The sequence below is a fragment of the Alosa sapidissima genome, chromosome 5 (genome assembly GCF_018492685.1).
Source record: "Alosa sapidissima isolate fAloSap1 chromosome 5, fAloSap1.pri, whole genome shotgun sequence".
In the NCBI taxonomy this organism is placed as follows: domain Eukaryota; kingdom Metazoa; phylum Chordata; class Actinopteri; order Clupeiformes; family Clupeidae; genus Alosa; species Alosa sapidissima.
Window position 1 is genome coordinate 35669160 of NC_055961.1, and position 24071 is coordinate 35693230.

General features: G+C 46.2%; 1 protein-coding gene across 3 annotated transcripts in view; it reads right to left on the minus strand.

Moving 5' to 3' along the window:
- mcama (melanoma cell adhesion molecule a) overlaps window positions 1–20415 on the minus strand; it is a 30288-nt gene extending 9873 nt beyond the window's left edge. The window contains exon 1 of one of the 3 annotated variants that reach the window (XM_042093136.1): window positions 20072–20415. In XM_042093136.1, coding sequence (XP_041949070.1) covers window positions 20072–20132 — 61 coding nt within the window. In that variant the 5' untranslated portion in view covers window positions 20133–20415. The remainder of the gene's footprint in view (window positions 1–20071) is intronic. The other 2 variants (XM_042093137.1, XM_042093138.1) reach the window with 2 other exon arrangements.
- Window positions 20416–24071: the final 3656 nt, after the last annotated feature.

The following is a 24071-nucleotide window of genomic DNA, read 5'->3' on the forward strand; positions in this document are numbered from 1 at the left end:
CCCCTAAAATTTCTGACTTTTATAAATGAAGCATTGTCACAAATCAGACCTCACAAGTTTTTAGCAGATTGCGTAAGCACAAGCATGGAATTCTGAGATTGATTGACCAATGGATGTGTGGATGAACGGGATGCATGGCATTCCAGAGAGGGTGACCCATATTTTGGGATCACCGTCCCTGCAGCAGTCGACAGCCCAACTGCTTTGGCACCGCTTCAGAGGACAGAGGGCATTTATGCGAGGAATGTGTCGAGCCCACTCCCTGTCCTTCTGTATGGACCTCTGCCCAGAGCCCACCACCACAGCCTCCCTCTGTCTGACCAACACACCTAGCGCCCACAGAGGCTACTGGAAGGTATTCACAACACCAAAATAATTACACCAGCCGCCCCTTGCAGGATCGCTGCCACGGGCTGAAAACCAGGTTCCGGGGATGATGACATGGGTTTGTCTGGACAGCTCTCTACTCGTAACGTTTCACTCTCTCACGCCCATCCCTGGATCGCCATCCAGAGGACTGATTGGCATTAATGGCAGCCAGATAGAGACGGGCGACGGCTGTTTCAAACATGGCCCTAGGGCACATGACACTAATTGGCTGCCAAAACAAGTCAACTGCGAATCGAAGAGCATTCGAGAAATCTAGGCGTGGACACCAACATGACGTTCCATGCCCCATGTCTGTGTTCCTGTCCTGGGAGCTCAGGGATGTTTTCTTTGGGTTTGCCTCGAGTAGACTGCTGGCAGGCATTCTCAATGAGATTTCAAACTGTCATAAAAAAGGCTTTGACTGCATACCAGATTTTCAGATGGGGAAATGGGTGCCGTAAGGATGTGGGCACGTTAACCCTTTCTCTGCACTCAACACAACAGAACCACAGATAAGAACCACACATGTACTGCTCAGCTAGCTCAAAGAATGCCACTTGTGTGTCCTCATGTGTTGACTACTGTCTCCACCACAAGAAGATCGAAGATAACCTCCACGGAATCTAAGAAGATATCTCTGAGTTCGATCATTTGGGTCAAAGGGAGTCACAAATAGAAATCTCAGTCACAGACATTTTTGGAATGCTGTGTCTTTTTTTCTGGCTTCTTGGCTCCGTCTCCTCTCGCTCTTCCCCCCATTGTGATTCTATTTGCCTGCTCTCCCCCTCCGCACTGAGAGAGAAAAGCCGACCCGACTGAAGGGCCTCCTTTTTTAATTGGAAACATCTGGGAAGTGGGGGATTTAACTGGTGGGGTGCTGTCGGAGTGGGTTATTATGGGATTTCCACGTTGCTGGCACGGTAGCCCTGTGGAGGCAAACAGGAGACACTGGCTGGCACAGAAGTGGAGAGGATGGCACACAATGACGTGTCCTTCCATGACCTTTGTAACCTCAACATGAAAGGTCAGGTTGCTTGTCAGGGTGGGATGAAAAGCACCAAGCTGGACTCATGCATGCTGGACTCATGTTTTGTTTTACATAACATTTTATTGCTTTGTAAATAGTTTTTATGAATGATGGTACTAAACGTACTGCAAACAATAAGGAGAACTATATAAATAAGGAGGTATTGGGTGTTTCAGTGGGTATTACCTGGACACACACACACATGCAGGCTTATTAAACTCAGTCACATCCTGCTGGCTCTATTCAGCTTTCACACTCCATTGTCCGTCTGCTTGCCTTTCAGTGGCTAACCCCTCCCTCCTCTCCTCTCTCCCTCCCTCCTCCTCTTCTCTGTCTCTCTCTCTCTCTCTCTCTCCCTCCTCCTCCACTCTCTCTTTCCCTTTCTCCATCCTCAACACAAGGCAATCCGCCTGACTCATTGTGGTCTGGAAGCGGGAGCTATTTGCGAAGCCCTTTTTCTTTCAGCCGTTCCCTCTGTGCTGTGAGTGTGGAGGCCCCAATCCCCAAACCCCAGCTGGTCCTCGCCATTCACACTTGTGTCATTGTGCCCCCACACCTGAGAGTCCCCTCTCCTCCTCTCCTCCTCTCCTCCTCTCTTCCTCCTTTCCTCTGGCTGCTCCCCTCCCCTGCTCTGCCTACACAGACCCATGTTGTGTCTTTGTGTGGGGCCCATCACCCCCCACCCCACCCCTCCCCTCAGCCCCCAAACCCTGTATCCGCCCATGAAACTGAACTTGAATCGGAGCTTAGGGAGAGTTTGTCTGATAATGGTGCTGTTTTGTTATTGACGCCATCTTGTATCTCCAGATTGCCTTTCTGCGCATGCTCACCCAAAAACTCATAACATCAACATGACCGACAGCGACAGCTACGTTCTCTCTGAGCTCGAAACGTCTGTTAATCCGATTAGTAGTGCTGGCACGGAATATCTTGTCATGAGGAGATTTCTAGGCAGCTGCCTGCATGGTCTCGGTCTTATCTCGAACTGCAGCGAGAGAACGGCATACCTGAGGCCCGTTCACGTCATTTCGCCACAATGTGTCCCATTAACTGGCCGCCGTTTGGCTTGCACGTCCTGTCTCTCTCTCTCTCTCTCTCTCTCTCTCTCTCTCTCTCTCTCTCTCTCTCTCTCTCTTTCTCCTTCTCCGTCTGCCCCAAACACTCTTGGATATTTGAATGTGTTGACAGAGAGTCTGCGGAGGAGCTTCAATTGCCTGAAACCATTCTCCTCAAACAGAACCATGGCTTAAGGGGAGGGGGACGTGCTGCAGCGAGACGCATCAGGAGTTGGCTCTGTTCTTCCAAGTCGCAGCGTCCATAAAGTCAGAGACGCTTTGTTCAAAGAAGGAGAAAATGGGCTTCTTCTTCTTCTTCTGTTTCGGTGGTAAACAATAGAATAGCCGGAACAATGGGACACACCCCATAGCATGGTCACAGCGGCCTGTATCTACAGTGTGTGTCACCGTGACCCTAATAGCCAGACAAAAGCAGTGGCCTGTAAGTGTCATAGTCACAACATTGGTCTAACAAAGCAAGAATCGGCTCCCGTTCCTCTCCCAGCTGAGCCCAATTAGATCTCCAGCTGTTCCTCATCCTGGCCGCAGAACTCCCACATCTTCGACAGAGTAAATAAAACGGAGGGCCTTGAAACAAACAGTCTCTCCATCTTTCTCCTCACCCCTGTCTGTCTGTCTATCTATGGCAGCCAAGCTCTACGGGCAATAAAAACAAGATTTACTGAGCATTCAATTAACAAGGTTGAAGCGTGAACAAGGAATCTGAAAGTAGTTTCGGTGTGTGTTCAGAAAAAGGGTGGTACATGAAGGCTGTATAGTTTTGGGGCACTCAACATACATAGGCTGTCAATGGTGTCTCTTGACAGAGAGCACACATACAGTATACTGCTTGGAACCACCCATGTAGAGTAGTGAGAATTACAGGAACAACCCTTCCGAAAGAGTCTGTTTCCAAGAATTTTACATTTTAATGTACCAGGCGTTGTGGTCACCTCTTCTACTGCTGCTAGGAGTAAGTAAATGGACCAGGCCTACTTGCCCCAGTAATGAGGAGAGCATCTGGAGCCACACCATTCAAAATCTATTCTAAGCTCTAAAGGCTCCTCTTAATCACTACAGGCTAGTGTTGATCAATTCTTTGGTTATAAGGGCACATTAAAAAGATCTCTTCTTTGAAACATCGCTCATCCTTACTTCCAGCTTCACTCGATTTGCCTTTTACCCCCTTTTTTCTCTTTCTTTTTCTCTTCTAGGAAGATGGCTCTGGTGGCATTTGTGAGGCTCGAGGGAGAGAAAGGTTAGGTGGCTACTGGGTGGCTCGCCATGTAAAGCTCTGTGATGGGCTGGCAGCATTGTGAGCCCCTGCTCTTTGAAATGCTCTGATCTCCCGCATCACCTGGATGGTGCCTCACAGAACGCACCTGAGATCAAAGCCACCAGGGTCCCAGCAGACTACCTCCCTAACGCCCCCCAACACACACACTCAACCCCCACACAAACAAACACCCTCACAGACTGTGGCACACACAAAGAGACACACACACTCACATACAAACAGCACAAACATGATCATACAGGTTAGAATCACACAAACATGTGGCGGATATATAGCGCTTAGGGCTTATCTCACACTTTGATGAAAAGACATTCTCCTACTGGCGGGAGATTAGTCCCTTGTGACCCCGTCGATCTCAGCTCGTCTTTGAGAGCTACGAACTGGCACAAATCCCCCCGAGGAGGGCCTTCCTTTTCTTCCGCAGACACTCTTTCACATAGGCAGGCAAAGTTTGCTCTTTCCCATAGAGGGTCAACATCAAACATGCAAATCCCTCAAAGCCACCACTGTGAGCATGGGCCTGGGCAGGGCCTCTATCACAAGTCCCAGACAGAAGTCCCCCGAATTCACACATGCATTCACACACACACACCACACACACACACACACACACACACACACCACACAGAAAATGCACACACACGTATGCATGGCCTGTTCACTCGCATAAATAGACACATACACATACAAATATATGCACCCATGCATGCATACACAAACAAAGACAAATTAAAACTATACATACACAGAGAGAGATAACGCATGGTTATTTTATGCAGGCGTTGTGTTTTGTGTGTGGGTCCTCTTGTCACACTGGCACAGCCCTCAAAGAAAACTACATGCATTTAATTGATGGTACATCAGCATGCTGTAAAAAGTGTTTCATTAAAATGCATCGTCTTAATTCCCAGATAATTTCCTATTTACCACACTCAGCTGCTGACAAATCTGAGGCCCATTGACTCCTGTAATTATCCCCAGTGGTTTTCTCGCATCTAAAGACTCATGCATTAATTTTTCACCATCTTCCCTTTTGGCTCACCCCCCCTTAAAGAAGTTAATGAATGTTTTATTTACACTTGTATATCTTAGATACTCTCATGTGGAGTCTTTGCTTCCTCTCCTGGACTTGAAGGGTTTTGGCAATACACTGAGTGTGACTGAAATAATATTAATGCACTAGATTTATTAATGATAGACTGCCTGCCTGGTAAAACAAGAACAGACCAACAGGCCAATTAGAGTCTTGGATGGTAAGAATCTAAGAAATATTACTCATATTTGAGAAATCTAAAGTTAAAATCATAACATTTACAGCTACACTCATAGGATAATAAGGGAATTCATTCAACTCAATTTTAATTGCATTGTTATATGTGTATGCCTGTTCAAGAACCATATCATAATGGTCCATAGTAACTACTGGCAAAAAGTCAGGTAAAGCCAGGACCATGAATGTTGTATTTGCCCTTAAAGAAGGACTAATCTGGATTCGGAATTTCACAGCGACGCCCTGACATTACCCAGTGAAGGTCAGCAGAGACGTGGCCCATGGCGCAAACCTATAGCAAATCAAACACTCCGCTGCTGTTATTATAGCACTATGAAAAGCCTGCCTGCTTCTCATCAGCTCCCATGACAGCACGCTTAACAAAAGGGGCCCTTGTCTGCCGCCGCTGCGGTCGCCTGCCAGAGTGATGGATGGGGTGGACGGTGCCTGGGTGGAGGGTGGACGGTGCAGCCCCTCTGGTAGCAGAAACATCAGCCGCCTCAGCTCGGCACAAAGGGAAGGCTAGTCAGCCGCATGTACAGTCACAGCATATCATGTTTATTGTATGGGGTAGTGCGTCTCTCTCTCTGTGTGTGTCTGTGTGTGTGTGTGATGGAACTCCAAGGGTCCCCCGCGTCGCTGCGCCATGCCTCCGTGTCCCAGGAGACACTCCTCGCTCAGGGCCCACCCTCGGGCCCCGTTGGCAGACCAGCACCTCTGTGATCTCCTTGGCGCAGTGCCAGCGCCTGCCGAGGGTGTGTCAAAGCTGGCACTCTTCAGAAGCGCTCCCCCCACTCCTCTTTTCTATCTCTCTCTCTCTCTCTCTCATTCTCTATGTCTCTCTCTCTCTACCCCCTTCTATCTCGCGCCCAAGCCCCTTAACAAGCCGACAACAAAGCTGCCGATCTACATCCCTTCGCCGCCTTTCATCGCGCCCATCAGACAGAATGTACAGTCGTGGGGGTGGAGAGATGCGCGCCCCGCCGTGAATGGGCCTGTGCGAGCGAGCGAGCGAGCGAGCGAACAAGCGAGTGGCTCCACCAGCACCCACTCCACCCAACCCGACCCACTCCACCATACACACACCCACTCCACCCCATCACCACCCAGCCCCATGCTGCGGGGGCCCAATGCCCTCAAAGAGAATAGCAAAGTGATCACAGGTGCACTTTGGCGCTAATGAGGCAGAGGCTCTTCCTATTTCCTCCCTCCTCTCCTCTCGCTGCTTCGGCTGCCCAGGCATCATGGCTGTCTGTTGGCTAATGAGAGGCCTTAACGCCACGGGATTTCATCTCTTTTTTTTTCTCTAGCCTGGAATTCACTCAGCGGGTCTGGCTCCTAATATCTCCAGTGCACTGGGATCACTGCGGACAGGAAAAAGAGACTTCATTTCCGTTGGATGAGGGCAGGCTGAAACCAAAGTGGAGGAGATGTTATGGGCAAGGGCTGCGGTGTGATGTGGTCACTCTCTAAACTGCTGAAGGTATCATAAATCCTTCAGCCGTTTGTGATCTACTGGCCTTGGCCGTGGCGCGAGCTGGTCTGTGAAACAGCTTTGCTGCTTCTTTTATATACTCCTTTCTCCTTCAGTGGCTCGTGATGTCAATCGCAGTTGCCCAAGGTGAAAGCAATTAAACAAATATGAGCGCCTGGTGCAGCTCTCCCGTTACGCCCACACAGCCTACCGTCCCCCCCCCCCCCCCGGGGCTCTGCTCCTCACCGCACGCCGAGCGCTCGGGCTCAGGCTCGGGGCAGCACATGCCGATACGACAGGACTGTGGGGCCCCATCTGTTTTCACAACAAACCACCCATGTTTCTAATCAAAACAGAGCCTCCCAAACAACCTCCAGTCCCCACGACTGTGCTGTGCTGTGACACTCTAGCCTCCAGGCACAGGCATGGCAGTGTTACTGTCTCATGTTTGTTTTTTCAGAAACAAACAAATAAAAAAAGAATGGAGACACTGCTGAGAGATTAGCCTCCGTTCTAGTCAAATCGAGATTCTCTTCTGAGACTGATCTCCTGAATGAAGACGATACTTGTGTTTAATGATCTGCAAACTACTGTAAGTTATATATTTTTTAAAAGGTCAAACTGATCTGATGGTTATGTTATTTAGCAGACACTGTTATCCAAAGTGACTTATGTTCACACTACAATAACAAGAAGTTTATTTTTTAAAGTTTTAAACTTATTTTAGGATTACTTTTAGACTTCACTTTCAACACAGTATTAACAAATAGGAGAGTTATAACCAGATGGCCATCCTAGATTATTCTGTGTACCTTTCTTGACAGAAGGAAGAGTGGGTGGACACAAGTCTCGCTGAATCATGATAACATTAACAGCACCAGCTTGCAGCACCTTGAAGACTTTGTAAAAGACCTTCAGTGACTGCTGTGCTCTGGCCACGTCTCTGGGCTAGTCAGCAGTCCGGGGGAGAACTGGGGGCTGGAGGTTAAAGCACAGATCCCGGAGGTGGCTTTACACTGACATGCACAGCTGCAAACAATGGGACCGTCTCTCACTGTGCCCCTGTGAAGGACGGTCGCAGCTGGGCAAGAGGAACTCCTCTCGCTGACACCTGTTGCCTGGCCATTTGTCAACTGACGTGACAGGGTATTGGACAAGGGCTCCTGCAAGAGCCGGGCACTGGACAGGGGGGAGGGGGGGGGGGGGGGGGTACAACGAGTAGGACCACACACCATGACTGACAAGAGCATCCCTTGTTTTGTATCCTCTGTCTCAGGCACCTGTGCCCACAACAAATCCTGCCCTTCCTCTTAACCTGTCAGGGCATGTAGTTTATCCCCCCCAAGTGTAGGTCCCTCTGAAAAGAGAGGGGGCCGTTAAATCTTCAGGGGTCCCCTGACCTCGGCAGCAGGAGTTCGGGGCTGGGCTGGACATTGTCCCTCACTTGGCAACTCTCCAGTTTCACTTACATACCGCACATTTAGATCTGTGCAGCAGCAACTGGTAAATAGCTTATACTAATGGTATAAGCTTATACATGGTACTCAGATGCTTTTGTCCAAAGCGAAAAACAATTACCATAAACATACACAAACCGCGACCGCAAAAATCTATTAGTTAGAAACAAGAAAAACAGGCGCTTTTTGAAAATCCCAAAACTATCGCCTGAATGAAGAGCATTAGGTAAATCCACCAACGAAAGAGTCATGACTGTGACCTCTTATTGTTAAAGGAAGGCCGACATAGCAGACGCTCATCAGAGGATTGCAGCAGGCCAGAGGGGACATAGATCTGGATCATAGCAAGGTCCAGATCCTGTAACCCCTGGGTCAGGCAGGCAACACAAGTTTTAGAGTCATCAGGTGGGAACGAGTGGGGTTGAGTATCATCCACATAACAGTGAACAGTGTATATTTGCACATAAGACAAAAGTCATGAGAGGCATAACGGTCAATAGCTAAACTTGAGTGATTTGGGTCCTGATTTGCTCCTTGGCTTCTAGGTCTTGTTCATCAGTTAGTGTTTGTTTTACTTGGACATGGGATAGAAAAATGGAAAAGAAATGAGAGGCCATGTTCAGGTCTTGCATTCCTGCTCCAAAGATAGAAACTAAACATCATTTACTAGGGTTATTGAATTAAGCTGCCCGCCCGAATATCTTGAACAGAGCGTTCTTTTTTATAAGTGCTGAGGGGGGTTTGAATCACTTCTGTCCGAAAGCTGTTATCATCCCGATAGATCAGCGCTTACACTTGTGGCCACTTTGATTTCAATGCTGATCTTTTAACAGCATCTCATAACTAGACATAGGAGGAGGACGCCTTGATACTTAAGTGTCTCTTTGAAATATTGAGTTCAAAGTTAACAGCCAATTGCCTTGATCTGTGGGCCAAAACGACCTAAAGAGAAGGCCACTGAGTTCCCATCAACAATCAACAGGCAGTTCTTTGTTAAAAACAAATAGGTAGTTCACTTCTCTATACATTATCCACACATATCTAAACATTAGTTTCTTTAGTGGAGGAGTATCTGCAAGGCATCTCCTGATCTTTGACCCAGTGAATATTTTTTCTCCAGGGTGGAGAGTTTTAGTACCCTAACCTACTCAATGTTCAGTGGTCAGGAACTGTGAAAACTCTCCACTTGAAGCAGTATTTACAAATTAGGGGTAACGCCAAATACAAGCCACACGACTAATGAATGTGTTAAAATGGGCGTCACTGGCATGTCTGTGAAATGAAGTGATTTGGTCGGGCGATTCATTTATATGCTCGAGGATGTGCAGAAATCTTTTGTTTTGCGAGAGGCAGCCTAGGCATGGTGGGCACCCTGTCAAGGGGGGCGATCGTGTGAAGTCTGGCCAATTCATTTCGGGCCTGTCAATCCCAGTGTCAACCATACTCTCTGCCCGGCTGAACTGGAAACAAGCCAAAGGCTGAGCTGGAGAAAAAGACACTGGGAATGGGAAGAGTGGAGAATGGCCGGCATTTTTTCCAGAGGCCTGCAGACATCTCTGTGTCTTCAGTCTTCCTTGTGGGTCTTCAGAGACATTTGCTATTTCAATCTGCTTTTGTTGAGGGGGAACTCTTTTTACGGCAAAGCTCAGCTTTGTATAACATTAATTAACATTTTAACATTGTATAACATTAATCTAACTTTAATATTAATCGTCCTGGTAAGTTTTAGGATTGTTATTACAATATTTGAGTTAGAAAATGACCAGCAATCTCTTAAATGTAATACTTTTGGGCTTTCTTGGCTTTACCTCGCCATAAAGAACACAAAATGGCTTCATTTTAGCAGACTGGTGTCTCTCTGGTGCCATTGTGTAGTACCGTCTGGTGAACTCATGGGGCCAGGCTGTTTTTTCTCTACCGATGATTACACGCCTCAGTTCCCCTGTGGGCCCGGTGCTTGTTAGTTTATCTCTGCCTGTCAATATTACAGTTCCTGGTGTCAGCTGGGAGAGCAGATGCCACCCGGTTGGGGGTGGAGGGGCACCTGCTGTGCCAATGCTCCTCCGGCCCTGCAGGGGGAAACGCTGAGTCATCTCCCTCCCATTAGACCTCAATGCCCTCTCCTATTTGTTTACTATTTACAGCGCTCACTGGTCCTCCCCCGCATTCCTCGTCTAATTGTGCCTGTGTGAGGTGGATACAGGTGCCAGGGATGCCACACCTGAGAATACTTGCCCCAGTCCTGCAGTTGTTTGTGGACATAATTGCATGTCATTGCGCTTAAATGAGGTAGCCTTGAGATGGTGGCTGTCTGTGACATGCCTCAGGAGGCATGAATATTTCAAAAGCTGATTATCATGTGTGCTCAGAGGGGGGTCAACCTGTATCAATAAAGCAACACAGCTCAGTCTCATTGGGAATGACTCACACTGTAAATACCCTTGTGTTTTGCTCATGTACTGCCCTGAGTGTAGATACAGTACCTAATGACATTGTGGTTATATCGATATGACATGGTTGTGCAAAGCCATACACACAAAGTAAAGATGAACTTTAAAAACATATTCAGAAATTCTGCCATCAATATTTTGTTGTCTACTGTACTTGCAGAGGACACAGTGTAATCGCTTCTGAAACATTAACTGATTCTCAGCAGTTTGGAATCTGACACATTTGCATATGCCAGAATTTGTACAGCCCATTCATCTGAAAGGAAAGTAGGCTAATCGAGCTTGTGTAAGCAAAAACTCTTCCGTTGTATCAGCGCATTAATTCAGGGGAAGTACAGGGTATGGATCCGTCCTGTTGGGGCGGACAACTGTGTTCTTGGCACGATTCAGTCTGGAAAGGCCAAATATGACAATAATTCGCCTCTTGTCTCAACACTGAAATGCATCTTTGATCAACTACAGAGGGCGATTTCATGTACATCAAGGCTAAATCTAGAGAGACGCAGCTGCTGCTGTGATTTTATTATAGCCATCCATCAGTTGCTCCATGCTGACATCACATCATGATGAATATGTCATTTAGGATGCATTAAAATACAAACGACACTTCCCCCTCTCTGGGTCATGACATCTGTGCAGTAAAATTAGTATATTGAATTAAATTGAAAAATAGCTCTTCTTGTTCCCTCTCTCTATGTCTAATGCACTCTTGCAATACCATGAATCTACCATGTCACGGCACGCTTACCACCTGACTAGAACTGACACTTGACTGTATGGAAGTACTTAGTGCTGCACCAACATGTCCTTATCATCATTATCATCACTTGTGCTTGATGTTTCCCCTGTTGGGAGTCGCTTTGGTTAAAAAGTGTCAGCCAAACTCAATATAAAGTAGAACATGACATCTGAGCATAGCAGGAACAGACAAGGCAAAAACAGAAAAATAACTGTCCACTCTCCACAGCATGCCCTCACCAAGTGACAGAAAAAAAGAATGTGGCATGTGTCTTGATGAATGTGTGGGAATGAGGCGGCTTTAATTAGGGGGCTTAATGATAGGAAATGAGATGGCGGCCAAGGAGGTTACGGACCGTTTAACAAGCCACAGTAAAGGTGTGCTGTTAGAGGGGGGGGGGGGGGGGGGTGCAGAGGGACCCAGTCATTTGGTGAGGCACGCACCCGCACCGAAATGAGGCTGTGTGCCAGGGCTGGCTTCCAGAGAGGCCTATAGTCAAAATGGAGGCCAATTTAAAATGATCAGCTCGGAAAAGGCAGCATTAGATGCGCACTCGAGGGAGAGGTTAGCGAGTGAGCTGACAGCCGGTCACAATGTGCTCAGCAATCAAATGTCCATTCGCAGGCTCGCAGCCACTGCAATACCTGGCTCCTGGGTCCCCAGGACTGCATTAGCCCAAAATGAAAATCAATACGGGGTGGAAGGGAAAATGGCAAAGTCACCAAGAACACTTTCCGACTTTCAGCTGTTGTTGTGGCCACCAGACAAGGAGACTGTGCAGACAAGTCTTTTAACGGACAGGTCATTAATCTCGGCCACGAGGGAGTGTGAGGCTGGTGAGTGGGTGTTTAGTAAGTACAGGCCCACAGGGTGAGGGGTTAAATGCATCACATATAAATACATCAGTCGTCACGACTGGACCCCAACACAAACAGGTGCTCAGACAGAGAGCATGAGAGAGAGAGAGAGGCAGAGAGCATGAGAGAGAGAGATAGAGAGACTGTGTGTGTGTGTGTGTGTGTGAGAGAGAGAGTGCTCATGTTGATAACTGTAACGTAAAGATTCACTCTACATAGTTTATGCAAGATAAGCTACAGAGAGCCCTCTTCTCCTCTGCACAGTCTCAATCACACATGATGCATTGTCACCCCTTTCTATGTCGGTACTTGTGACTCCATTTGCTTGGTAAACACAAAGCTTTTTGCCTCACAGATATAAGCTGGAGTGGGCATTCAGAGGTCGGAGAGTAGCCTGTGTGGCCGTGTGAAGGAGAAGGGTGGACAAGACTGGGTCCACACAATCGCTCAGTGTCCCGAGGGGCCGCGTCCAAAAACACAAGGGCCTCCTTCAGGACCATGCTGTCAAGGGTGGAGGCAGTGATATGAAACCTGGAAGACAGCTGGGGGGATCTGATGACACTCTGAAATGGCTCTCTGCTCTTAAAGGCAGCCAGGAGAAACACTTTGGCCTTCAAGCGCTTTAGCCCTACCGTGATTAAATCATGTGCCGAAATGGGGGTCCTTCTATATACGCAGGGCTGAAATGTCACAGACAAAAGGCCATCTAGAGAGATTATGATTGATGAGGCTAAATTAGGCTGTGTATTGTTTGGCATTCGCCTCAGGTCCTCTGCCCTCATCTACTGGGCTGTGAGGCTCATGCTGGATCGGCAATAATTTCCAGGTGCAACAACCAAAAAAAAAAAGGCCCCAGTAATGTCTGTCTGGGTTTTGACTACAAGAAAGCAGTGTTCTCGAGAACAACAGCCTTTGAGTGAATCAGGTCAATTTGTTCCGTTTTTATTACCTGGCAAAGCTAGACATGTCAAGATGCTCCTATGAGTCTGGGCATATTTACTGTGCCTGATGTGTTACAGTGCATGGTTTTAATTTTCAGGAAAAACGAAAATATCTGTGAAACCTAAGAGTTACTTTATTGCGATCATGATCTCAGAACTATTTTGGTCTTATCCTTAGATCCTACATAATCAGCTACATTCCTCCTGTTTGACATTATAGCGCAATCCTTTATTTTCTAACCCCAAGAAACTATCGGTTTATTTAAGAATTTTCCATCCAAAAGAAACAATTCTTGAAGCTGTATGATTAATAACATGGAGCCAGTCAGAAAGACTGGAAACGTATCTGTTGTGATGCTTGCTTTCTGTTTCTAATTGGGACAGTAATGACAGCTGAACATGTTAGTGTAACTTTATAGTAATCAATCTGCTTTGCTGTCTTTCTCTTTCTCTCTCTCTCTCATTTACTCCCTCTCAGTCCATGCACTAGGGCCTGAGTAGATTATATAAACCAAAGACTTGTTTACTTTGGCTTTTTGTCATCACTATCTCTTTCTCACCCTGGAACAAAAGGCGATATGGAAACTCATTCATTTGTTTTGATAGTGGATCCAAATATAATATGAGTGGTTGTGAATTCCAAACACTTGACCACCATTATTTTTTTGCTGGATATATAAGACATCCTCCCAAATGTTTTCGCAGTGTTTTTTCTATTTATTCACATTTGCTAGGATGAATAAAAATCTATCTGGCCTGCAGAGTGGTTAAGACCATGCTCTTGAAATGTTCCATTTTTATCTTTGTGTGGAATGCTGCCTGTCAATTCATTGTGCATAACAGTACAGATTTTAGGTGATACAGAATTTAGAATTCTGTGAATACATAATTGAATATAATAATAACTGTTCATAGATATGTGTAGATAGCATTTCACATGGCCATAGAGGAATGTGAATGAATACATCAAATACAAACACAAAGAACCTCGATTCAGAGCAACAGCTGTTTTATTTTCTTCTTTTTTTATTTTCTTCTAAACACATGAATATGCATGTGCATATGCACTACGTATCTGTGTCTGCGCTCATGGAGCCTTTGTGCTTGGCCAGATCAGATCTGCTGGGGGCATGTGAGTGTGTTGGTTGAGGGCCGGTGGTGTCAGCGGCTTGGCGGTGTGCCCAGAAGGAGCGTAGGCTTCCTCTGCGGACGATTCAGTTCACCTGTGTCCACAGGGGAGGGGGGCTGTGCCCGCTCTACCCACCCAACAAAAGCAGCCCGTGTCCTGGCTTGGCTATGGAGCCACTCCCACTGTTTTACCAGGGCACCACTGTCATGGAGCAAACTCTCCCTTAGTCCACCCATAACGACCACAACTCAATGTGGTTTCACAGTGAAACCCAACCATCCGAACCAAGACTAACATAAAGTTGATGTATTTTTTCTTTTCAGAGGATGGCATGCTACCACGGGCGTTAGCGCCAATTCAATTTCATGGTTTAGAGGAACATTTAAGAGTTTCAGACTGAAATGGTAGCCACTGGTCTGCTTTTGGTTTGTGAGTACTCTTCTCCTGTTGGACTGGTACTCTTCTCCAACCATGGACTGGTTGCAGTCCATGAGGTAATTTACCAGATTTCATTGTGTATTCGGATATTTAAAGAAGAATAAACTGCCTCAACAGCAAATCTTCAACTTTAATGTTAAACAAAATATACACTACTGTTTGGAATATATGTAAGCTAATTCAAATCATGTATCAAAAAATAATTGATTTTAAGAAACAAAATAGATGGTGATAATATCCCCAAACATGGCGGTCAAGGGGGATGGTTTGCTCTCAGGACATATAGATAGAGGAAAAAAATCTGAATGGCTGACATTATTGGTTGACGTATGCTTTGTAAAATGATGAAACATTGCCATTTCTGCTACAATAGGTCTCAGAAAATGACTTGAGGCAAAGGGCTTAAATCATGACACATTCTTTGCATCAAATTACACAACCCTTTGAAACGGATCTCTTGCTCAGAGAAGACAATGGGTCATGTGCTGGCCATATACCATACACTCACCACACAATGGACAGCTCTTCTGCTCACACAATAAAACGCAGCGGTAAAAAAATAATAAGCTAGAAGGGCAATGACATAAACATTTCATATGCAGCTCTGCAAGCACAGGCAGTATGAATCATAAATGCTCATCTACTCGTTATGATTCTTATTCTGCCCTCCTCCTACACCTGCAGCCATCTACCCACACACCCAGCAAACCATCCCCCTATCTCTTGTTTTTTTATTTTTTTATTTCTGACTCCTACTCCTGTTTCTCTCTCTCTCCCTCTCTCTCTCTCTCTCTCTCTCTCTCTCTCTCTCTCTCTCTTCTGCCCCTGTTTCTCCCTCCCTCACTCTCTTACTGTGGGTGTGTCAAAACAAAACCGACTTTTTATTCTTCCTCAGTTGCCTCACGCTAATCAATAATGTTTACTCCGGCTACCAAAAACATGTGAACTCCTCAGAGCCTATGGGCCCCAGAATGGGAAGAAAGGATTGGGGAGGGGAGGGGAGGGAGAGAGGGGAAGAGGGGGGGGGGGATATTTGGGCACTGAAGCATGTGAGTGCTGAAGGAGGAGGCTGGTTGCCTTGAAGACTGCGGAGGGTGTGGGGGTGGGTGGGTTGTCTGGGTGGAGGAGGAGGAGGAGGAGGAGCTGTGGGCATTGTGGTGTACGATTTCTGGTAACCAGAGCAGGGCGCCCCGGCCCTGTCCGCCGCGCGCAAAAACACCCACATCTGCCCGTGGACTTAGTGGAGTCGGGGGGCCAGGTGTGCGCAGCTGTCTGCTGCTGCTGCGGGCAGCTCTGCTCTGGGGGTGTGGGAGAGATCTGGGCCAAACGGAGGGAACCAGAAAAAAAAGAAGAAAAAAAAGAGGATTGGCGGGGCTGATTCAGCGGGAGATTTTTCTCTCTGAGAGGACAGTATCTGAGAGCTTTTCAAATCCCCCTCTCGCGTCGCTGGGATTGGTGCCAGGGCTGAGAGCCTGGCCCGCGACAGTGCCATGTGCCCCACAGATGGGCCCCCGTCCGATATGACTGGACTCTCACTGGCCATCTAATATTCCACATTAAAAATACAGTCACGCCGCATAAAACGCTCAGCAGAAAAATCGAACAATGCTGAGGCACCACAATAGGTCGCACAACTCGTAGACTTCAGCCTTAATCAATACACTGGATGGTGATTTAACAAAACGATGAAGGTATATTTTAGTGAATGCACCTTCTGTCACCACTAAGCAATTATATTTCAACGGCTTCATGTCTTTTCGCTTACAGTGCATTGTGCAGTGTGCAGTACAGTGCATTTTACAGTGCAACACATGCACTATTGTCACTGCTAAAACAATTTCCTGTGAATCTGTTTGAAATTACCACTAACACAAGGAGATATGTGTCTGTGAGGATTCCATTTTTGCATGTCCCCCACTGTCCTTTATGTAGAGCTGTTTTTGTGTGTAAGTGTGTGTGTGTGTGTGAGTGTGAGAGAGAGAGAAAGAGGTGTCTGGCATCAGTCCATAATAGCTAAATTCTACCCCCCCCCCCCCTTCTCCCCACCAGACCTGGATGACTGTTATTCATTCTCTTGCCCAATTACCACAGTCTGCACTTCTGACTTTAATAAGGTGCCTTCTACATCACCACCGCACAGAAGCTGAAACCCTGACATTAGTGCCAAACACAACGAGACAAAAATTAGATAAAATCCTCATCTCTGCCTCAGACCATACCTTGTATTTACAGCCATAAATATCAGTTAGACAGCCCAACCCAGAATATCCAATCATATTCAGATGCTTTGCTGCAAGGACAGCTAGGCCTCCTGACGGTCCAAGGCCCCATCCCAAATCTCAATGCATCATTTTTATTGCAAAGATGAGACAGCAACAATTTATTGACAGAGGGGCCCCTTATTGCACGCAGCTCAGGGGCTGGGATTGCAATAAGCGATGAGGGCAAGGCAAGAGCAAAATCACAGCTCAACCTCCGCAGCACTGATAAGAGCCTAGTCAGAGAGATAAGATCTGGGCCTTCATCCTTTACGGGAGGCTGTCTGCCTGTCTCAGACAGACACACCTCGGATTACCTCCGACCAATCAGCCCCCTATTCAGCGCGGCTGGCGGTGCTTAAGGGGACCCCTGGCCTTTTGTTTTGGTTCGCCCTTAAGCAGGCGACTTCAAGGCTGAGCCCCGTGGACGGGCTCGCTCGTCTAGCCCCTGTCTGCCTGCATCACCGTCCAGCAGGTTAAGCACAGCAAGGTCTCGGCCCTAACAAGGTGCGTCTGCCGCTGTGATCAAGCGGGCCCTGGAATGAGTCCTGTCGTGGCCAGCCAGCCCTTGAGACAGAATGGGAAATGAAAACTTCCTGATTATCCAGGGAGGTGGCTAAAACAGCAACAGGGCCAGGTGCCCCTACCAACTATGACCCCCCCCCCCCCCCCCCCCCCTTTCTCTGGCTGGCTCCTGGGTGCTAAATTCCTAGGTAATTTTAGAAGCACATTTGAGATTACTGAGATCAAGCCAAGTCTTGCGTGTGCAATAAGAAATGCGTCAAAGGCGGCGATAGAAAATGAATTTGATGCAGCGCGAATGGGGTATTTTGATTGCGCCAAACAGACAGGTTGTGTGCTCTAGCAGCCATTGGGGCACCAGCATGAGAGCACACAGAGTGCTTGTGCCCGACACGCATGGCTCTCCCTGGGCCTAATGCAGAAATGCTGCGTAGACAAAGAATCCCAGCTGCTCCCTCTGAACAGCCACCAAGAAAATCCCCCAATTTGCACAGTTGTCGGCCCCCAGACTGTGGAAAACACAGAAAAAGGTACAGTGTGGCATGATATTATCAGAAACGTTCCCACATTATGCAACCCGGCAACTACAATGACTTTTTGTCTCTCTCAAGCTGGAACAGAATATGAATTTTGCTCTGAGTTCCCACCGCAAATGGTTTCAGATATGAGTAACAGGGTAACAGGCCTGATCTTTGGTCCCTCACCGCTATCTCAGGCAGAGGTACCAAGCCCATTAAGAGTCGCCCTTTTGCTGCCCCCTATTGACATCACCACTTGAGCTAAATCTATTTTTCAACACAGTCAGTGCAGTGTTCTGTCAGCTGTTAATAAATTCAAATGTTTATCATCATATGTATTAGAAGGTTTTACTGTTTCTAGAATACTAGAATACATTCTCTGTGCTAAGATATGATAAAAAATTGAATAAGAAGCCAGCACCCCAATGACCACTAACGGGTAGCTACATAATAGGTCAAGTTCCTCCATTTTAACCCGCATGACATGCAGCACACCTTTCAGACACAGCTAAGCTATAGTCTCGTCTGTCCTTGACAACAAAGTCCATCATGCAAAGCAATCTTTATTTTGGTGGTTGAGAGGAAAGGTCTGCTATGAGTTCTCTCATGGGGGAAACAGCACTCTAATTGTGCTGTCCTCAGTGGAGGTCAAAGGCTGCTCTCGGAGGCAGGAAGTCTCCAGCAAAACCCTTTTGTCACTGGGCCAGACTGGTTCTCCTCTGAACTTGAACTCAATATGCATAATATGGTGGGACGGAGGCGGTGGACACATTAATATGCCCGGCCAGCGGAAGCCTAATCTGGCCTCCATCAGATGCATTATTAGAGCTGTGTCTCGCTCTCTGCCTCCTCAGACGCATGTCATTTCTGGCATCCTGGTGTCTGTACTGCAAGCCATGAGTTTGGCCAAAGAGTAGAGCATGAATGCCTCTATAAGCTCCCTCTCCTCTCTCTCTCACTCAGTCTGTCTGTGGGCTATGCTTGTTTACCTCTATCTTAATCACACATTGAAAACTGGTTATTAGCGTAGGACACTGGTATTGAATCTCAAATTGAATTAAGACAGCATCAATGTGGTTTTCTTCGGCCCATCCAACATCTCTCCGTTATAGGTGTAGGGCAGTTTCTTACATAAACGTACAGATACTAATAGGTAGGTTACATCATCCCCAGGAGGGTATTATCCGTATGGACGGTCCAGGCTCCAACTAGTCAATAATCCCAAAACAGACAGCTCCGTCTGTGAGGGGGGTGGGGGCTGGGAGTGGGGGTCGGCAGGAGGGGACGGGACCTAATTTAGAGGAAGGGGCAGAGAGGAGGGGCTCCTCACAGGGCTTACAGAGATCATCACGTGGAAAAAAACTCTCATCAGATCAATACGGCAGGTTGATGGGGGGACGTGAAGTCTGAATGATAAGCATCTCCAGGCCTGGGCTACACAAACAAGGACAACTGAGCTGAATGATAAAAAAGGAAAAAGACATAAAATGCCCTTGGAGCTTTCTCTGATAATTATTACTTGGGATTTGTCATGCAATATCTGTCAATTTTGCAACTAGGCATACTGTTGTTATTTTAAAGTGCCAATAATGGTTACACTCAATACAGCATTTCATACTGAGTGTGAAAAAGGGATTGCTTCATTTACTCCACCACATCTGAGAGTTTATAGAGTGTTCAAGTGCAAGAGCCAAATTTGTTGAAAAATATTTTATCCTAGAAATAAACCCATAACAGAGCTTGTCCAGTCCTGCACAAGATATTCAGATATAAGGAAAGACTCAAGACAGAGGCAGGTAGAGGCAAACCAGTTATTGGTGAAACTCCCTTTTGATTAAAACGTATAGCCTACTGATGGTGCAGTGTGATAAGGTTGTATACATTTTTACTTCAGATCAGATGGTAATAGACAGTTCTATGAGTATCAACTTTCCTCTTTACTGAACGTTCTGTTCGTTGTAAAGATCACATCAACTTCCATTGACACTATGGCATGTTTAAAAACACCACATTGAAAAGGCGAGAGATGCGCTTCGTCTCCGTCTTGCCGTGTTTAAATTGCTTTTCAAAATTCGCTCATAAATTTCACAGAAATGAACATATTTCAGTAGCTTTGTACTCTCTTGATCAAGAAAATACAACACAATATTGTTGAACAGTCAGCATCCCGCTGCTACAGTGCGAGCGCAACAGCACACTGCAGAGTTCTTTCTGAAGTTTCTATATTATTAAATCCTAAAGGTTTGATAACAAAAGTACATTTTACTTACCATAAAAAGTCACGAGAGAGAGCAAAATGACGAGCAAGAGCGTATCTTTCCGGCAAGCCATGCTTTCCGCAGCGTACCAGTCACTGGAATGAAGCGTTCTTACTCCGCGCACAGGGACGCAACTAGACAGACTTTGCCTGAGTGAGTAGGTGGGTGGTTGAGAGACGTGGACGGGGGGAGAGGGGGAGTCGAACTGCTAGAGTGGTCTGCCGGCTATTGTACTGTCTCCACGAGGGAAGAGGAGGAGAGGGGTGGGTTTGCAATTATCACTCCCCTCCCCTCTGTTATCCAGCGTGTACCCCCCACTCTGCCCCAAAAATATTCGGAATAGGCAATGGCTGAGAGAGGTGCAAATGAAAATTCATTGTGTTTCTCTGATGGACATGACCAGTTAGCCTACCTCCTCTCAACACTGCCGGGTCATACATCTTTCCCCACATACAAACAAATAAAAAAGGCGTTTACGGATTAAGGCCTGATTATGAGTTTAAGATTATGATTATAGGCTTATAGGATGATTATGGTCGACTAGAGAGTGTATATTGTATTAAAATATTGGTCTCGGACCAAGCCATCCCTTGAACCAGAATAAAATAGATTAAGAGATAAATAAGCAAATAAGTAAAGCTTTTGTTGTGTGTTGCTCCTGAGGAGATTGCCTGAATCCCGCATGGGGGCTTCTCCAAACAAGAGTATGGGCTCGCAGGTAGTTAACGACCTCTGCTGTTTTCACCACTCTGCTGTCACCTTCGCTAACAGCTGCAGCAGAGGGCTGCCTGCCGGGCTCTGCCACTCCAGCTGTCTAACCAGGCCGGCTGCCATAGATCATTCCCTCTGCCTGGGATGCAAAATCGCGGGGAATATTAAGTTACACTGGAAGGGGGGAACTGGCATTTTTCAAATTCAGCCTTTAAACTTTCCCCTCCACAGTAAGCCAGATATCAGTGCTGAGATTCTGTTTAAAAGGGGAAGCCGAGGATTGTGGGTGGGTGTATCAGTTGTTAAAAAAATGCATAGTGAAACAAAAACTTATTTTTTGTTAAAATTATACACGTTGTGGTTTTAGTTGTTGCCTTTAATTTGGTTACCATTAAAACAAAAACATTTCCTTATCCCACTGAGCCATAATGCGTGCGCAGAATAATGCGCATACTTGTGGTGGGGGTTTGGTGAGACTGAGGTCACAGAGGAACACATTCGTTTCATTCGTTTCACTTCAGTGGGGTCTGTCAATTGACTCGTCAGCACTCCAGTATGTTTGTTCACCTGTATGAAATAAAGACCCTCATCATCAATGCTTGGCAAGGTTGTGGGTGGAGGACAGCCCGCAGCTTGGATCCAGGACAGTAGAGTGGAGAGGCAGTGGGTACACAATCAGTGCCTTCTGAGTCTGGCTCTTCAGAGGAAGCTGAGAAGGATCATAAGCCAGCAGTGGAAAAAAGGCTTTGAAGTCGGCATGGAGGCCAGATCTCTCTCTCTCTCTCTCTCTCTCTCTCTGTCTCATACTCTCTCTCTCTCTCTCTCTCATACTCTGTCTCTCTCTTTCTCTCTCACTCATCTTCTCGCCAGTGAGAACAAAGTCCCTTCCATGTTCTCTCTCGCTCTCTCATCCTCTCGCTAGTGAGAAATTAGAAATGAACCTCATTTAATTAATTTTCCATCTCAAATTGACCTCATCCCTCTCTTTTCCACTCGTATCTCTCTCTTTCCTAATCTCTTCCTCCTCTCCTCTCTGGCTTTCACTGTTGCATCCCACCGTTGTTCATTTGTCTATCTCAGTGTAGTGTCAGGAGAGAGCAAACAGAGCTGTTAGCTAGATAGGAAGGGGTGACAAGGAGGATTTAGAGGACAAACACCATTAGCACACACACAGATTGCTTTATAGGGGGGACGACCAAAGGACCACCTCAGCCCAACACAGAGTCAGGTTTACTGATTGACTTGAAAGAAAAAAAAAATACTGAAATGTATTCGTGATTCGTCATCAAATTTTATAAGGAGACAATTCTAACGGACTGTTCTACAAAAGGCCAAATATTTATGTGAAGATATATGATAATTCATACTGTGCAAGTCTATCTCAGACCTTATCCCAAATGCATGCATGCTGTAGAACTGTGATATTCATCAAAAGGAGAAGTCACACAGAATCTCTGTTCAATTCCATTTATTTAATCAGTAATGAGCTCTCCTAGAGTTTTTAGAGTGCAACTCTTCTCCTGGCTTATTTATGTGTCTCTACAACTGTTGAAGGAAATGTTCCAGGAGGTTTTTAAACAGCCAAGACAAGATCTTAAACATTCTAAAAGTATGGATATCCAAGAGAGAGAGAGAGTCAGAGAGTCAAGCTTCTTTGAAGCAAAATGAAAGATACCTGCTGCAAACGATAGTTCATGCAACCAGTTTCTTTTTCAAGGCAAATACTCTCCGTGTGGTTTTTGCAGACAGTATTGAATACTTAAAATTGCGCACAGTTAGAATCTGAGTCTCAAGAGACATGCAGCGTGCACCTTGACCTGTAAAGTCTGAGACAGAAATAGGGAACCAGAAAATGTCACAAACAAAATGCCTGTAGGCCAGAGGGCACATACATAAACTATGTCCACACTTGTGAGTCACACTAAAATGCATAATCAAACAAGTTTTTTTCCATAGCAGTGAAAAAAGTTGAATTTTGTATAAATTTCTTATTACATCACCCGTAATAGCTAAAGCAGACATTAAAGAATATAAGGCCATTTTCTTGTGCATGAATTAAACCAAGTTCTAGACTGAAAGCTTTTTTTCAGTGGAGATATTCATTGAAGTTTTGCTTTAGTCTGAGACTAGGCTTAATCCATGGATGGGAAACTTGCCCATATCTTATGATGGGACTTTGAAGATGTTCGGGTGTTAAGCCACATCCCTCTTGCCATCTGTAATGTTTATCAGAAGAGCTCCAAGTCTTTTGGAGCCTGTCTCTGTCTCGGTTGTTTCCCTCTATCTTGTTATGCCAGTGGTGGCTAGTCGTCATGGTAATCTCGCTCTTTCTCTCTCTCTCTCTCTCTCTCTCTCTCTGGTCATGCTTTCTTGTAAATAATAATGAAAGGAGTACTAAGGCGAGGGTGGCTCTTGGAGAAGCATCTCCTCTGCCAAAAGCAGCTAACGCTATCTGTCCTGGGATCTCCCCCTGCATCTTAGGCGGAGAGGCTGGTGTCTGCTTCACTGAGGCCCCCCACAGCACAGACCCATGGATGGGGATGGGGAGGGCGCTAGGGAGCCAGGAATGTGTATTCTTCTGCACACAAAGGAAGACTGCGTACCCACAGGCACCTGTCGGCTCCACCTGGGCAGTCACCTTAAACCCAACCTGCAGGCCATGCTCACACACACCAGACTATGAGTCATGGGCTAAAATAAGGATGCTTCCCCTCTCGCTTCTTTCCTTTCACACCTTTTTTGTTGGTCAATAAGGAAAAAGTTGATGCTTGTGTTTTCTGATTTTATGTTTCTGTTTTGGCACCACAACTGAGATTCCAACTTGTGAAATGTGATATATATATATATATATATATATATATATATATATATATATATAGAGAGAGAGAGAGAGAGAGAGAGAGAGAGAGAGAGAGAGAAAGCGGTTGGCTGTAGATGTACAGAAATTCCTACGTTTCAAATTAGCACTTCATCAAGCGCAGGAAAACTACAATGTGATGCCAATGAAGATCATAGGGACCTTTGGTGGTGGTGTGATAGTTTGAGGTGGTGGAATCCATTATTCATTCCCTAACCACTTTTAACCTAATGCAAATCAGTCATTAGCAATTCATTTTATTGATTTTTTTTTCATTCGCTTGTGGAAGCAAAAAAACATTTTCAGTGCATTTTCAGCCACAGAAAGGCATTGCTTCTCCAGGATGTACTCTAAGCAGTTTGGAAGGTTCCCTCTAGACACTTAGCAGCATGAAAACAACACTAGGCGAGGCAGGACCCATCCTGTTTACGACCGACACTAGCC